Source organism: Camponotus vicinus, unplaced genomic scaffold (genome assembly GCF_025532165.1).
Source record: "Camponotus vicinus isolate PSW18456_S1 unplaced genomic scaffold, iyCamVici1.0 SCAF_6, whole genome shotgun sequence".
In the NCBI taxonomy this organism is placed as follows: domain Eukaryota; kingdom Metazoa; phylum Arthropoda; class Insecta; order Hymenoptera; family Formicidae; genus Camponotus; species Camponotus vicinus.
Genome location: NW_028141978.1, coordinates 2,440,284 through 2,458,656, shown reverse-complemented (window position 1 = coordinate 2,458,656; position 18,373 = coordinate 2,440,284). Strand labels below are relative to the sequence as shown.

The 18,373-nt window shown below is 27.9% G+C and overlaps 1 protein-coding gene and 1 pseudogene across 4 annotated transcripts in view; both read right to left on the bottom strand.

Annotated features, from left to right (window-relative positions):
- Positions 1-278: 278 nt before the first annotated feature.
- Positions 279-18,373, bottom strand: part of LOC145973178 (uncharacterized) — a 31,454-nt pseudogene continuing 13,359 nt past the window's right edge. Inside the window, exons 8-10 of the transcript XR_014439383.1 lie at positions 17,571-18,368; positions 3,858-4,655; positions 279-1,524 (exon numbers count right to left, since the gene is read on the bottom strand). The product of XR_014439383.1 is annotated as an uncharacterized LOC145973178 (transcript). The remainder of the gene's footprint in view (positions 1,525-3,857; positions 4,656-17,570; positions 18,369-18,373) is intronic.
- LOC145973694 (uncharacterized) lies at positions 8,048-15,275 on the bottom strand. Of its 3 annotated transcripts, none has more exons than XR_014439540.1 (8): positions 14,815-15,275; positions 14,466-14,692; positions 13,459-13,570; positions 12,410-13,146; positions 11,295-12,086; positions 10,211-10,981; positions 8,506-9,853; positions 8,048-8,430 (listed from the first exon to the last, which is right to left on the bottom strand). XR_014439540.1 is itself a non-coding variant. In XM_083103245.1 (7 exons), exons 4-7 carry the CDS (start codon positions 13,133-13,135, stop codon positions 10,330-10,332), a joined length of 2,055 nt encoding a protein of 684 aa, XP_082959371.1. In that variant the 5' UTR covers positions 13,136-13,146; positions 13,459-13,570; positions 14,466-14,692; positions 14,815-15,275; the 3' UTR covers positions 10,240-10,329. The 3 variants fall into 3 exon arrangements, 1 of the variants encoding a protein (XP_082959371.1); XR_014439541.1 differs by having other exon boundaries at positions 8,048-8,397; XM_083103245.1 differs by lacking the exons at positions 8,048-8,430; positions 8,506-9,853 and having other exon boundaries at positions 10,240-10,346; positions 10,462-10,981.

Sequence of the window (18,373 nt, the reverse complement as noted above, 5' to 3'; positions counted from 1 at the left end):
AAGATATTTTACGATTTATGTAAAATTAAGAAATGATTTCAAGTCTTATAACTCAAAAAGTACTTGAGGGAAAAATATTTTATTATAGTGTTTTGGAAAGCCCTTGAGATAAGCTACAAGAATATGCAATAAAAAATAGGCAGTTCCATTTAAAAAATTGAGGGTGACCTTCACGTGACCTTCAAGTAACTATTTAAGATCAAATTAATGACACCATTTGATGGCCCCCTTCAAGCCATACAACTTTTGTTTGAAACATTTTTTTATTTAACGCACCGTTTCGGAGATATTTAAGCGTATTATTTAAAATGGGACACCCTTATATACAAATTTCGATGATGACGTAACAAAACGAGAACAATAGTAGTGATAGCAGCGCTGAACCGGCGTTTACCGACCGGAATACTCAACGGATAACATCATAAGATATTTATACAATTTACCTAAAATTTAAAAACACGTTTTATTGAATGTTGTAATTGTGACATAAAATTATTATTTGGAAAAAAAGACTTAATATTACTTTAATAACGTCCATAATACGCATTAGTACTTCAATAAAACCTAATAATGCCCAAGTAATACCCAGTAATGCCCAAGCAATGCCCAGTAATGTCCAAGCAATGCTCAGTAATGCCCAAGCAATGCCCACTAATGCCCAAGAAACGCCAGTAATTCCCAAACAATGCCCAATAAGTCTAGCAATGCCTCAAATCTGTACACCGCAATGCCCTCAGCGGTTTCCCCCTCGGGTATATCTTTAGCGGTGCGAATTTGCGACTGGTTAAAATTTTTTCTTCATAGACCGCTGCGACGACTGTGTGATTTAGAAAGAAGCCTCGAAGATTTTGATTTGTTTGCCAATTTTTGAGCTACAATTGGCATTTTTAAACAATTAGGAAAAATGATTTTTGAGAAACCGAATCTCATTTCGAAATTGATCAGCCATTTCATTCCTGGTAGTTTACTTTTATTCCATCTTTTTATTATATTATTATGTAATCTCTTTTTGTAGTGAGGATTTTGATTTGCTAGATTCAACAGTTGTTCCATCGCACATAATCGGCAAAAGCAATAAGGTTGAGAAATCCTTTTCCAGAAATGTAACTCTCTCCATAACAACGGTTTCCCTTCACGTGTCAAAATTGCTGGCCGATCCATATGATGCTTGTTGACATCATACATTGGTATTCGCTTATTTGCTAGCGAAATCCAAGAAACGCACTCTTTTATTTCGTTCTCTAGATTTTCTTTATTAATTCCATAGTGATTTGCAGCGGCTTTTAGAGAGCTTACTTTAAGTACATATTCATTTATTGCTAAGAAAAATTTATGTTGTAGTGTAAAATACTTTATCCTTTTTTTAATGACATCTACTTTACGATTCAAGATGTTTTTATCAAGTCCATAACATATTGCAGCGGTTTGTATATCCCTCTTTCCACTTAAAACATCTTTTGCTGCTACTTTAAGTTTATTTCTTAATTCTAGGTAACTTTTAATTTTTTGATGAGACATTTTAACCTATGAAAAAGCAACAACTAAAATTAATAAGCAGGCTTTATGGTATCTAAAAATGACTATGTATGATGAAAGTTGATAAGTTTGTTCTCGCGATTTTTGTCTTACGATATTTCAATCATTTTATTTATGATTGTATCTTCTTGAGAGATACTCAAGAATATATTTTTTCTTGAAATGAAGTTTCACAAATATATCGAACATTAAAACTGTATCTCACACATACATACATACACATACATATACACATGCATGTACGAACGGATGACCATTCGCACGCGCCATTCGTAATTCGAAAAAAATCCTTTAAAAAATTTTATATATTTGGTGCGAAAGAAGATACTTGCAAAATAGATATGAAAACAAATATCTGGATAAGAATAACAAAAACAACTGCGCGAAATGCGTATTTCTAACTCCAGTATAAATATATATCGACTGAAGTAATATCACTGAATAATCAAATTTAAGATTTTGCCAGAATTTGCAAAATAAATATATAATAACGCTGCTTAAAATACATATATTTAAGCGACATGCTTAACTTCCCTATATTTAAAAAAATATGTATGGCCTCTTTCTTGCTGTTTATATGTACACACACATATATACATATATACAGGGTGACCCATTTTAACTTAGGCAGCCAAATAACTCGAAAAATAAGCAAGATAGAGAAAAATGTTTTAGACAAAAGTTGTATGGTTTCGAGGGGGCCATAAGATGGTATCATTGGTTTGACCTTGAAGAGTCATTTGAAGGTCACGTGAAGGTCACTTCAATTTTTTTAAATGGAATACCCTATATATTTTTGTACATTCTTGTAGCTTATTTCGAGAGCTTTCCAAAACACTATAATTAAGTACCTTTCCGTTAAGTACTTTTTGAGTTATGATGCTTGAAATAATTTCTTAATTTTACATAAACCGTAAAATATCTTGTAAAATATTCATTTTTCGATTATCTTACCTTAATACTTTTATGTACAAAATAATGAGAGGAATCAATTGGTGTAAAGAAAACACATAGTTGTTTTTAAGAAAAAATATGGAATTGTTAATTGCAAATTACATATTTTTTCTTCGAAACACCTATGTGTTTTCTTTACACCAATTGATTCCTCTCATTATTTTGTACATAAAACTATTAAGGTAAGGTAATCGAAAAATGAATATTTTACAAGATATTTTACGGTTTATGTAAAATTAAGAAATTATTTCAAGCCTCATAACTCAAAAAGTACTTAACGAAAATGTACTTAATTATAGTGTTTTGGAAAGCTCTCGAGATGAGCTACAAGAATGTACAAAAATATATAGGATGTTCCATTTAAAAAAATTGAAGTGACCTTCACGTGACCTTCAAATGACTCTTCAAGGTCAAACCAATGATACCATCTTATGGCCCCCTCGAAACCATACAACTTTTGTCTAAAACATTTTTCTCTATCTTGCTTATTTTTCGAGTTATTTGGCTGCCTAAGTTAAAATGGGTCACCCTGTATATATATATATATATATATATATATATATATATATATATATATATATATATATATACACATTTGTTTTATACTATTTTAAAAATATATGATTTTTTTGTTCGGATTAACAATCTGCAATGCGTTTATATTTCTAATAATCAGTGAAACTACATCAATAACTATACTGGCCTGATTAGGCTGATAAAAGATGATGAACTTTATATAAATTATTGATCTTATTTTGCTAGAGAATTATATGCATTATTGTTGTTTGCAATGTTATGAATATGTTGACAATAGTTATAAAATAGCACTACGTAACATAATATTCCAATTTTATTTATTGAATAAATCATAAAAAATTTAGAATTAGCATTATTAACGTACAAATATATTGAAAGCATTTAATTACTTAAGAATAATTTTGGAGAAAGAGTCATTGAAGAATATTTGTTTAGATATTTTTAAACGAAAAGAGATACTTTGTATCATTTGCTTTACATATTAAGTACAGATGATTTATAATTTTTGATTTGATATTGACCATTACATGAACTTAAGACAAAAAAATAATTTTTATGCATGCTATATGAAACGATAAATAAAAAAATATACAAGTTAAAAATCGTAAGATTATTCTGCCAATTTTTATTTATGATGTGTCAAACGCGCACTCGTTTTGTTAGATCATATTGATATTCAAAAATAGACATATATTCTCTTGCAAAGTTTTTCAAAACAATATATGAAATAATTGTAACATACAGAGTTTCATAATATATTTGAATTGCTCTTTATTTAAAAAAAATTTGATGATTATGAAATAATATAATTAACACAAAATGATACTTACATGCGAAGTTTGCAATAGATTAAGCTCTCTTTGCTCACCTGCTTGATGGATACTCGAAGTACTTGATTTTAAGATATTTTCTACAACGGTTGAAATCAATGATTGAATGGATGATTGCGATGCGCTCATTTTTTTTGATGTCAGAAGCTTAACTTTTCTACAGTCAGAATAGTTCGAGAATTTAGAAATTTCTTTACTGTGTCTCATTTGGAATTCACATATCCAGTTTTCGCGCTCTATTTTATTCTCCCAAGGTAGAAGTTCTTTCATACTTATATTAGCGAATATGTAAGCCAGTTTGAGTACGCATTCCAATGCGCAAACTTGACAAGTGCAATCTTCAGTTGTTGTTTTCCAGAGATGTAATTTTTCTAGTAACGAAAATTCTTCAATAAATGTGAAAACTCCATGTTTTAATACAGATTGGTCAAATTTGTATGTGATTTTTAATTGGCAAAATTTGTCAAATTCTCTTTCTAATGTCTCATAAGTAATATTATATTTTTTCGCAGCCTTGACTAAACTTTCTTTTACATAATATTTTTTTTTATCATTTAAAATTTCATTTATTGCTTTATCAATATTATCTTTTAATGCAAGATATTTTTTTCTGTCCTTTAATATGTAAATTTTTTCGTCCAAAATCTCACGATCCTTTTTAGAATTAAATCCATATTCTTTTGCAACAGTTTCTACATCTATTTTTTTATTTAAAACTTTTTCTGCTGCTTCCTCGAGTCGATTGCTCAAATTTAAATATTCTCTAATCTTTTTTCTAACATCGGACATTATATGAATCTACAACAAAATAAATCAAATAATTAAAACATACTATGATGTAATAGATAAAAAAGAGATACATCGTAAGATGAAAACTGTAATATTATTTTCGTGATTTTCACTTTCCGATGTTGCATATAACAATAATTTATTGCATCTGTGTGTATCAACTATTCAGGATATATATTTTCTTTGAAAGATATTAAAACAATATACAGAATAATATTAATATTACACTGCATCTATATGAGTGTATTTGAAAATTTCTCTTTATTGTAAAATACTTTCAAAATAATTATAAAATACTGTAATTAACACACGAAATAATACTTACATCGGAAATTTGCAATGGATCAAAGTCTTCTTGCAGATGGGTACTCGAAATACTTGAACTTTTTTTTTTATCGAATAATGACGAAAATATTTGCGATGCGCTAGTCCATAGGAATATAATAGGAATATCTTTTTTGCAGTCAAGCACGAATGTAGAAATTTTTTCGCTATGTCTTATTTCAAATTCATACATCCAGTTTTCATTCGCTTCTCCATGTTTATTCCATACAGGAGATTCTTTCTCTATTTCTAGGCTAAAGTTATAAGATGTATTAAAGAAATATTCCAATGTGCAAATTTGGCAAAAGCAAGATGATTGAAACATTTCTTCCCACAGATGGTCTAGTAAGGAAAATTCATTAATAAATGTAACATTTCTGTCATATTCACAATCCTCTTTATATTTTACATTTATATTTCTGTCATATTCGTACTCTTTATTCATCATTCTTAACTGCATATATTTGTTATATTCTTCTGTCAATGAATCAACATTTACTTGATTAATATTTAACATCATGTTAAATATTTGAACGGTATCTTGTATAGTTTGACCTGAAAGAATAACTTTAATTGCGTTCTTAAAAATATCTCTTTCATTAAAATATTCTTGTTTGTCTAATAATATATTTATTATTGTATGTAAAATCCGACATTCTTCATAAATTCCATATTTTTGTGCAATAATTTCAAGATCATTTTTTCCACTTAAAACTTCTGTTATTATTTTTCCGTACCGTTTTTTCAAGTATAAAAAATTTCTAATTCTCTGTCTGATATCGAATTTTCTATGAATCTAACGAAATAAATAACATAATTAGAACATGTTATATGTGATAGATATTAATATGATGTACGAAAGGAGAGTATATTGTCAGATAAAAATTGTAAGATTATTTTCTATTTATATCGCAATTTTTATCGTATGATGTTTCTTTTTGTCGAATCATATGTATCGAGGATATACATATATTTTCTTGCAAAAAGTTTTTCGAAACAATATATGAAATAATATAAACATACAGAATTTCATAATATATTTGAGAATTGCTCTTTCTCTTAAAAAATTCTTTAAATTATTATGAAATAATATAAAATTAACACAAAATGATACTTACTTCGTAAATTTCCGATTGATGAAACTTTCTTTGCCCAGGTGCTTGATAGATGCTCGAAGTACTTGGTTTCGAGATATTTTCTATCGATTGCCATGCGCTCGTCGATCGGAGCGTATCTTTTATGCAAACAGATGAAAAAAACTTCAAAATTTCTTTGCTATGTCTCATTTCGAATTCATACAGCCATTTTTCGTCTGCTTGTTTATATATATTCCATGTAGGAGGATATTTTTTCTTATTTGTAAAGGCGAATGTATAGGCCCAATAGAATAAATATTCCAATGCACAAATGCAACAAAGGCAACCATTCTGAACATTTGTTTTCCAAAAATGCAAGTCTTGCAATAATGAAAATTCTTCAATAAATGTAAAAACTCCATTATCTGATGTAACTTTGTCATATTGGTATGAAATTTTTGACTGATTAAATTTTTGATATTCTTTATATAGTTCATGCTCATCAATGTTATGTTGTTTTGCAACATCAGATATCTTTAACTGTTTAGATAAAATATCGTTTACTGCCGCTTTAAACTTATTTTTTGATTGAAAATATTCGTTTTTTTTTTTTAATATGTTAATTTTCTTATTCAAAGTATGACGATCTGCGAAATGAATATATGGTGCAATAACATTTTCCTGGGTGTTGTTATTTAAAACTTCTTCTGCGGCGTCGTCGAGCCATTTGCTCAGATGATTTATGATATTTTGTTTAATAGCAGACATTGTGTATAAATCTAGCGAAATAATTAGATAATTATAGCATGCTTTGTAATACGATTGATAAAAAAGATATATAGTAAGATAAAATTATTCTATTATTTAATAATTCTTCGATTTTCATTTTTCAATGTTTGAAACGTTTTATCCAATTGTATCTATCGATATTCAAAGATAAATATTTTTTTGAAACCAAGTTATTCACAACAATACATGAAATAATGTTAACAATATACAGGATCTTACTGTGTATTTGAGTATTATTATATTTTAAAAAATCCTTTAAATAATTATAAAGTAGTATAATCGAAGCAATAAATAATACTTACAAATAGAATGAAAGAACAAATTTTATTTAAAACATCAGGTAATTGAACGGACTACGTATTTGATCTACTTGTAAACAGAAGCGGATTGACAATAAAATAATCGGTCACCGATCTGAAATCAGGAATTTAAGCCAGCTTAATAAAGCCTAGTTTACAACAAAAGTTAAACCTAACAAAAGTAAAGCTTAACTTACATTTGTATAAATTCTCTATGAATAATAAATAAATGACTTTTGCAGCCATTATTCGAATTATTTAATATTGTATACTATATTTTTTCACTTATCTTTGCTCATGATATATGATAAAATTTAAAATAGTTTGTGTCGAGAATATTTGTATTGTTTACGATCTTTCATTAATAAAAAATTAATATTTGATAGAGAAACTATGTGTGAGAGCATTCGTTTTTTGACATGTTTTAATGTATTGTACAAACTGTAGACATACATTCTTTATTCAAATTGGAAAAATACAGCACATATTCTACACATTCCTGTACAACTTGTAAACATTAAAATATTGTCCGCGCACTACATACATAATTATATACTAGATATTAAAAGGTCTTATAAATTTTAAGAAATATGTTTCTAAAATGGCATTTGTGGCATTTTAAAATATTCATTTAATAAAAAAAAAAGGGTAATGAGAAAAAGTTTAAAGATTTTATGTATATGTTGAATATGTTCTATTTATGTGATTATTTTCTTTTTTATCTTCTAAATTAAATGAGACAAAATGTGTATCAAATAAAATGGACAAAGGAATTTAAAAAGAATGAACTTTATTCTGAGCAAAATTGTTTTTCATAAAAACTGCGTTAGACAATAAAAAGAACACTTTTTATACAGAAAAGTGTACATTTCGATATATAATAACAATAATGATAAAAGTTATAACCCATTTTTCAAAACATACAGTATTTGATTTGACCGAATTATTTTATAAAATATACAAGTTTAATCTCTCTCTCTCTCTCTCTCTCTCTCTCTCTCTTTCTTGGTTTGAAAATTTACGGGTAACTTTTACCCTTTTATTTTTAATCTTGCTTTGTAGGCAATTTCTGAGTCCTGCATTAATTAGAAGTCTTGTCATCGAACGAAAAATCTTGTCAGCTTTGCCGCAGGCTCCCGAAGCTTCCTTCGCACGATCATGTCGCCCTAACACTGTTGATATCTGCGCGATTTATCTTTCTTCAGCCGGGACGAATTCATCGCATTGAGACGGTGGATACGTCGTTAAGCTTTCCGAGGAATTCTATAAACGGCGGACATCGCCATTGGCGATGAACTAACATTACCAAGTTAACGTTAGTATGCTGATTTGGCGTATTCATTGTTATAAAAATAAATACGTGGAACCCACCTGGCAGTTGATTACGACGATCGATTTGAAACGATTCGGACGAGAAAAATGTGATTGATGTGATCTTTCAAATCGGGATTCTACTCAAGATAGTTCTTGACTAGCCCAAATCGCGGAATTTTGTTCGAAAAAATATTTGAGTGAGTCGTCATTCTTCATTGAATCATAATATGGGATAATTAAAATGAACAATCAAAACGCATTATTTCATCGTATTACGATAAGATTTTAAAGAGATGCATTTCTTAAATTTTTAATTTATTACGTTGGAAATACAATAATTTAATACCAGGATATAATGATTAATATTTTAGGATGAAAAAACGATACCAATATTTATTTTTAATAAGTTGAAACGTCCTTTATTTTACCATGCATTAAAAATAATTTATAAAAAATATCATGCAATTTAAGCAAAAATTCGGAATTTTGAAAGATAACATCTTAGTCCCTCCCTTTTAATATTTTAGTTTGAAAAACCAGTTGTTAGGTCCATAGGCTGATCATTCTTAGCAACAGATGTAATTTCTCTTTGGGTAGACATATCTTTAGCGGTGTGAATTTGCGACTGGTTAAAATTTTTTCTTCGTACACCGCTGCGACGGCTGTGTAATTTAAAAACAAGCAATTTCGAAGGTTTAGAAACAAGCAACCTCGAAGATTTTGATTTGTTTGCCAATTTTTGGATTTCAATTGGTATTTTTAAACAATTAGGTAATAAGGCTCGTGAGATTATATTGTATCTCATTTCGAAATTGATCAGCCATTTTGTTCCTAATTCCTTAATTTTATTGCATTTTTTTATTTTATTATTATGTATTGAGTATCTCTTTTTGTATTGAACATATTGATTTGTTAGATTCAACAGTTGTTCCATCGCACATAATTGGCAAAAGCAATATGGTTGAGAAGTCTTTTTCCAGAGTTCTAATTCTTTCCATAACAAACGTTCTTCTTTAAGTGTAAAAATTGCTGGGCGGTCCACATGTTGATCGTCGATATTGTATATTGGTAATCGGATACTCCCTCGTGAAGTCCAATAAACGCACTCTTTTATTTCGTTCTTTAGATTTTTTTGACTAATTCCATAGTAATTTGCAGCGGCTTTTACAGAGCTTGCTCCAATTACATATTCACTTATTGCTAAGAAAAATTTACATTTTAGTGTAAAATATTTTGTTATTTTTTTAATGACATCTAATTTACGATTCAAGATGTTTTTATCAAGTTCATAAAATACTAAAGCGGCTTGTATATCCTTCTTTCCACTTAAAACATCTACTGCTGCTGCTTCAAGTTTATTTCTTAATTCTAGATAACTTTTAATTTTTTTATAATATTTAGTAACCTACGAGAAAACAACAACTAAAAATTAATAAGCAGCCTTTATGGTATACATTATATGAACCTAAGACAAAAAAATAATTTATGCATGCTATATGATGTGATAAATAAAAAAATATATTACAAGTTAAAAATCGTAAGATTATTCCGACAATTTTTATCTACTTGTGTCAAACGCGTACTTGTTTCGTTCGATCATATTGATATTCAAAAATAGACATATATTCTCTTATAAAGTTTTTCAAAACAATATATGAAATAATATTAACATACATAATTTCATAATATATTTGAATTGCTCTTTATTTAAAAAAAATTTGATGATTATGAAATAATATAATTAACACAAAATGATACTTACATGGGAAGTTTCCAATAGATGAAGCTCTCTTTGCTCAGCTACTTGAGGAATACTCGAAGTACTTGGTTTTGAGATATTTTCTGCAACGAATGGTTGCGATGCGCTCATTTTTTTTGATGTCAGAAGGTTAACTTTTCTACAGTCACAATAGTTCGAAAATTTAGAAATTTCTTTGCTGTGTCTCATTTGGAATTCACATATCCAGTTTTCGCGTATCATTTTATTCTCCCAAGTTAGAAGTTCTTTCTTACTTATATTAGCGAATATGTAAGCCAGTTTGAGTACGCACTCCAATGCGCAAATTTGACAAATGCAATCTTGAGTTGTTGTTTTCCAGAGATGTAATTTTTCTAGTAACGAAAATTCTTCAATAAATGTGAAAACTCCATGTTTTACAGTTTGGTCAAATTTGTATGTGATTTTTAATTGGCAAAATTTGTCAAATTCTCTTTCTAATATCTCATAAGTAATATTATATTTTCCCGCAGCCATAAGTAAACTTTCTTTTGTATTATATTTTTTCCTATAATTTAAAATTTTATTTATTGCTTTATCAATATTATCTTTTAATGCAAGATATTTTTTTCTGTCTTCTAATATGTAAATTTTTTGTTTAAAAATTTTACATTCCTTTTTATTAAATCCATATTTTTCTGCAACGGTTGCTACATTTATTTTTTTATTTAAAACTTTTTCTGCTGCTTTCTCGAGTCGATTGCTCAAATTTAAATATTTTCTAATTTTTTTTCTAACATCGGACATTATATGAATCTACAACAAAATAAATCAAATAATTAAAACATACTATGATGTAATAGATAAAAAAGAGATACGTCGTAAGATGAAAACTGTAATATTATTTTCATGATTTTCACTTTCCGATGTTGCATATAATAATAATTTATTGTATCTGTGTGTATCAACATTCAGGATATATATTTTCTTTGAAAGATATTAAAACAATATATAGAATAATATTAATATTACACTGCATCTATATGAGTGTATTTGAAAATTTCTCCTTATTGTAAAATACTTTCAAAATAATTATGAAATAGTGTAATTAACACGAAATAATACTTACATCGGAAATTTGCAATGGATCAAAGTCTTCTTGCAGATGGATACTCGAAATACTTGTACTTTTTTTTTTCTCGAATAATGACGAAAATATTTGCGATGCGCTCGTCCATAGGAATATAATAGGAATATCTTTTTCGCAGTCAGGCGCTAATTTGGAAATTTTTTCGCTATGTCTTATTTCAAATTCATACATCCAGTTTTCATTCGCTTTTCCATATTTATTCCATAAAGGAGATTCTTCCCTTTTTTCTAGAATACATTCATAAGATGTATTAAACAAATATTCCAATGCGCAAATTTGGCAAAAGCAAGATGGTTGAGACATTTCTTTCCAATGTTTCAGTAACGAACATTCATTAATAAATGTTATATTTCTGTCATATTCACAATCCTCTTTATATTTTACATTTATATTTCTGTCATATTCGTACTCTTTATCCATCATTCTTAACTGCATATATTTGTTATATTCTTCTGTCAATGAATCAACATTTACTTGATTAATATTTAGCATATTGTTAAATATTTGAACGGTATCTTGTACAGTTTGACCTGAAAGAACAACTTTAATTGCGTTCTTAAAAATATCTCTTTCATTAAAATATTCTTGTTTGTCTAATAATATATTTATTATTGTATGTAAAATCCGACATTCTTCATAACTTCCATATTTTTGTACAATAATTTCAAGATCATTTTTTCCACTTAAAACTTCTGTTATTACTTTTCCGTACCGTTTTTTCAAGTATAAAAAATTTTTAATTCTCTGTCTGATATCGAATTTTCTATGAATCTAACGAAATAAATAACATAATTAGAACATGTCACATGTGATAGATATTAATATGATGTACGAAAGGAGAGTATATTGTCCGATAAAAATTATAAGATAATTTAAGATTATTTTCTGGCAATTTTTATCGTATGATGTTTCTTTTATCGAATCATATGTATCGAGAATATACATATAATTTCTTGCAAAAAGTTTTTCGAAACAATATATGAAATAATATAAACATACAGAATTTTATAATATATTTAAGAATTGCTCTTTCTCTTAAAAAATTCTTTAAATTATTATGAAATAATATAAAATTAACACAAAATGATACTTACTTCGTAAATTTCCGATGGATGAAACTTTCTTTGCCCAGATGCTTGATAGATGCTCGAAGTACTTGGTTTCGAGATATTTTCTATCGATTGCCATGCGCTCGTCGATCGGAGCATATCTTTTATGCAAACAGATGAAAGAAACTTCAAAATTTTTTTACTATGTCTCATTTCGAATTCGTACAGCCATTTTTTATCCGCTTGTTTATGTTTATCCCATGTAGGAGGATATTTTTTCTTTTTTTTTAAGGCGAATGTATAGGCATATTTGAGTAAATATTCCAATGCACAAATGCAACAAAGGCAACCATTCTGAACATTTGTTTTCCAAAAATGCAAGTCTTGCAATAATGAAAATTCGTCAATAAATGTAAGAACTCCATTATCTGATGTAACTTTGTCATATTGGTATGACCTTTTTGACTGATTAAATTTTCCATATTCTCTATATAGTTCTTGCTCATCAATGTTATGTTGTTTTGCAACATCAGATATCTTCAACTGTTTAGATAAAATATCGTTTACTGCCGCTTTAAACTTATTTTTCGATTCAAAATATTCGTTTTTCTTTTTTAATATGTTAATTTTCTTATTCAAAGTATGACGATCTGCGAGATGAATATATGTTGCAATAACATTTTCCTGGATGTTGTTATTTAAAACTTCTGTTGCGGCGTCGTCGAGCCATTTACTCAGATGATTTCTGATATTTTGTTTAAAAGCAGACATTGTGTATAAATCTAGCAAAATAATTAAATAATTATAACATGCTTTGTAATACGATTGATAAAAAAGATATATAGTAAGATAAAATTATTCTATTATTTAATAATTCTTTGATTTTCATTTTTCAATGTTTGAAACGGTTTGTCCAATTGTATCTATCGATATTTAAAGATAAATATTTTTTTGAAATCAAGTTTTTCACAACAATACATGAAATAATGTTAACAACATACATGATCTTACTGTGTATTTGAGTATTATTATATCTTAAAAAATCCTTTAAATAATTATAAAGTAATATAATCGAAGCAAAAAATAATACTTACAAATAGAATTAAAGAACAAATTTTATTTAAAACATCAGGTAATTGAGCGGACTACGTATTTGATCTACTTGTAAACAGAAGCGGATTGACAATGAAATAACCAATAACCGATCTGAAACCAGGAATTTAAGCCAGCTTAATAAAGCCTAGTTTACAACAAAAGTTAAACCTAACAAAAGTAAAGCTTAACTTACACTTGTGTAAGTTCTCTATGAATAATAAATAAATGACTTTTGCAGCCATTATTCGAATTATTTAATATTGTATACTATATTTTTTCACTTATCTTTGCTCATGATATATGATAAAATTTAAAATAGTTTGTGTTGAAAATATTTGTATTGTTTACGATCTTTCATTAATAGAAAATTAATATTTGATAGAGAAACTATGTGTGAGGGCATTCGTTTTTTGACATGTTTTAATGTATTATGCAAACTGTAGACATACATTCTTTATTCAAATTGGAAAAATACAGCACATATCCTACACACATTCATGTACAACTTGTAAACATAAAAATATTGTCCGCGCACTACATACATAATTATGTACTAGATCTTGAAAGGTTTTAAATTTTAAGAAATATGTTTCTAAAATGGCATTTGTAGCATTTTAAAATATTCATTTAATAAAAAAGAAGTAATAAGAAATGTTTAAAGATTTTATGCATATATTGAATATGTTCTATTTATGTGATTATTTTCTTTTTTATCTTCTAAATTAAATGAGACAAAATGTGTATCAAATAAAATGGACAAAGAAATTAAAAAAAAAGAACTTTATTCTGAGCAAAATTGTTTTTCACAAAAATTGCGTTAGACAATAAAGACACTTTTTTTTACAGAAAAGTGTACATTTCGATATATAATAACAATAATGATAAAAGTTATAACCCATTTTTCAAAACATACAGTATTTGATTTGACCGAATTATTTTATAAACTATACAAGTTTAATCTCTCTCTCTCTCTTTCTCGGTTTGAAAATTTACGGGTAACTTTTACCCTTTTATTTTAATCTTGCAATGTAGGCAATTTCTGAGTCCTGCATTAATTAGAAGTCTTGTCATCGGACGAAAAATCTTGTCGGTTTTGCCACAGGCCCCCGAAGCTTCCTTCACACAATCACGTCGCCCTAACATTGTTGATATCTGTGCGATTTATCTTTTTTCAGCCGGAACGAATTCATCGCATTGAAACGGTGGATACGTCGTTAAGTTTTCCGAGGAATTCTAAACGGCGGACATCGTCATTAGCGATGAATTAACATCGCCAAGTTAACGTTAGTATGCTGATTTGGCGTGTGTATATATATATATATTCATTGTTATAAAAATAAATACGTGGAACCCACCTGGCTGTTGATTGACGACGATCGATTTGAAACGATTCGGACGAGGAAAATGTGATTGATGCGATCTTTCAAATCGGGATTCTACTCAAGATAATTCTTGACTAGTCCAAATCGCGGAATTTTGTTCGAAAAAATATTTGAGTGAGTTGTCATTCTTCGTTGAATCATATGGGATAATTAAAATGAACAATCAAAACGCATCATTTCATCGTATTACGATAAGATTTTAAAGATGCATTTCTTAAATTTTTAATTTATTACGTTGGAAATACGATAATTTAATACCAGGATATAATGATTAATATTTTCGGATGAAAAAACGATATCATTATTTATTTTTAATAAGTTTAAACGTTCTTTATTTTACCATGCATTAAAAATAGTTTATAAAAAATATCATGCAATTTAAGCAATAATTCGGAATTTTGAGAGATAACATCTTAGTCCCACTCTTTTAATATTTTAGTTTGATAAACCAGTTGTTAGGTCCATAGGCAGATCATTCTTAGATGTAATTTCTGTTTGGGTAGACATATCTTTAGCGGTGTGAATTTGCGACTCGTTAAAATTTTTTCTTCGTAGACCGCTGCGACGGCTGTGTGATTTAGAAACAAGCAAGCTCGGAGATTTTGATTTGTCTGCCAATTTTTGGATTTCAGTTGGTGTTTTTAAACAATCAGGTAAAAAGGTTTGTGAGATTATATTGTATCTCATTTCGAAATTGATCAGCCATTTTATTCCTAACTCCTCAATTTTATTCCATATTTTTTTTTTATTCTTATGTATTGAGTATCTCTTTTTACATTGAGCATATTGATTTGCTAGATTCAACAGTTGTTTCATCGCACATAATTGGCAAAAGCAATATGGTTGAGAAGTCTTTTTCCAGACCTCTAATTCTTTCCATAACAAAAGTTCTTCTTTAAGTGTAAAAATTGCTGGGCGGTCCATATGATGATTTTCGATATTGTACATTGGTATTCGCATACTTCCTCGTGAAGTCCAATAAACGCACTCTTTTATTTCGTTCTTTAGATATTTTTTATTAATTCCATAGTAATTTGCAGCGGCTTTTAGAGAGCTTGCTCCATTTACATATTCACTTATTGCTAAGAAAAATTTATGTTTTAGTGTAAAATACTTTGTAATTTTTTTAATGACATATAGTTTACGATTCAAGATGTTTTTATCAAGTTCATAACATTCTACAGCGGCTTGTACATCTCTTTTTCCACTTAAAACATCTACTGCTGCTGCTTCAAGTTTATTTCTTAATTCTAGATAACTTTTAATTTTTTTATGATATTCAGTAACCTACGAAAAAGCAACAACTAAAAATTAATAAGCAGGCTTTATGATATACGTTATATAAACCTAAGACAAAAAAATAATTTATGCATGCTATATGATGTGATAAATAAAAAAATATATTATAAGTTAAAACTCGTAAGATTATTCTGACAATTTTTATCTACGATGTGTCAAACGCGCACTTGTTTCGTTCGATCATATTGATATTCAAAAATTGACATATATTCTTTTATAAAGTTTTTCAAAACAATATATGAAATAATTGTAACATACAGAGTTTCATAATATATTTGAATTGCTCTTTATTTAAAAAAAATTTGATGATTATGAAATAATATAATTAACACAAAATGATACTTACATGGGAAGTTTGCAATAGATTAAGCTCTCTTTGCTCAGCTACTTGAGGGATACTCGAAGTACTTGGTTTTGAGATATTTTCTACAACGAATGGTTGCGATGCGCTCATTTTTTTTGATGTCAGAAACTTAACTTTTCTACAGTCAGAGTAGTTCGAGAATTTAGAAATTTCTTTGCTGTGTCTCATTTGGAATTCACATATCCAGTTTTCGCGCATTAATTTATTCTCCCAAGTTAGAAGTTCTTTCTTACTTATATTAGCGAATATGTAAGCCAGTTTGAGTACGCACTCCAATGCGCAAACTTGACAAATGCAATCTTGAGTTGTTGTTTTCCAGAGATGTAATTTTTCTAGTAACGAAAATTCCTCAATAAATGTGAAAACTCCATGTTTTAATACAGATTGGTCAAATTTGTATGTGACTTTTAATTGGCAAAATTTGTCAAATTCTCTTTCTAATGTCTCATAAGTAACTTTATATTTTCTCGCAGCCATGAGTAAACTTTCTTTTGTATTATATTTTTTTCTATAATTTAAAATTTTATTTATTGCTTTATCAATATTATCTTTTAATGCAAGATATTTTTTTCTGTCCTCTAATATGTAAATTTTTTGTTTCAAAATTTTACGTTCCTTTTTATTAAATCCATATTTTTCTGCAATGGTTGCTACATTTATTTTTTTATTTAAAACTTTTTCTGCTGCTTTCTCGAGCCGATTGCTCAAATTTAAATATTCTCTAATCTTTTTTCTAACATCGGACATTATATGAATCTACAACAAAATAAATCAAATAATTAAAACATACTATGATGTAATAGATAAAAAAGAGATACATCGTAAGATGAAAACTGTAATATTATTTTCGTGATTTTCACTTTCCGATGTTGTATATAATAATTTATTGTATCTGTGTGTATCGACATTCAGGATATATATTTTCTTTGAAAGATATTAAAACAATATATAGAATAATATTAATATTACACTGCATCTATATGAGTGTATTTGAAAATTTCTCCTTATTGTAAAATACTTTCAAAATAATTATGAAATACTGTAATTAACACGAAATAATACTTACATCCAAAATTTGCAATGGATCAAAGTCTTCTTGCAGACGGGTACTCGAAATACTTGAACCTTTTTTTTTATCGAATAATGACGAAAATATTTGCGATGCGCTCGTCCATAGGAATATAATAGGAATATCTTTTTTGCAGTCAAGCTTGAATGTAGAAATTATTTCGCTATGTCTTATTTGAAATTCATACTTCCAGTTTTCATTCGCTTTTCCATGTTTATCCCATAAAGGAGATTCTTGCTCTGTTTCTAGAGTAGAGTTATATAATTCACTAAAGAAATATTCCAATGTGCATATTTGGCAAGAGCAAGATAATTGAGACGTTTCTTTCCGCAGACATTCCAGTAACGAAAATTCGTTAAGAAATGTTATATTTCTGTCATATTCACAATCCTCTTTATATTTTACATTTATATTTCTGTCATATTTGTAGTTTTTACCTATCATTCTTAACTCCATATATTTGTTGTATTCTCGTGTTAATGAATCAACATTTATTTGAATAACATTTTGCCTGTTAAACATTTTTACAGTATTTGATATAGTTTGACCTGAACTAACAACTTTGGTTGCGTTGTCAAAAATATCGCTTTCTTCAAAATATTTATGTTTGTCTAATAATATATGTATTATTGTATGTAAAATCCGATATTCTTCTATATTTATAATTCCATATTTTTTTGCAATAATTTCAAGTTCATTTTTTCCACTTAAAACTTCTGCTATTACTTCTTCGTACTGTTTTTTGAAGTATAAAAAGTTTCTAATTCTTTGTCTGATATCGAATTTTCTATGAATCTAAC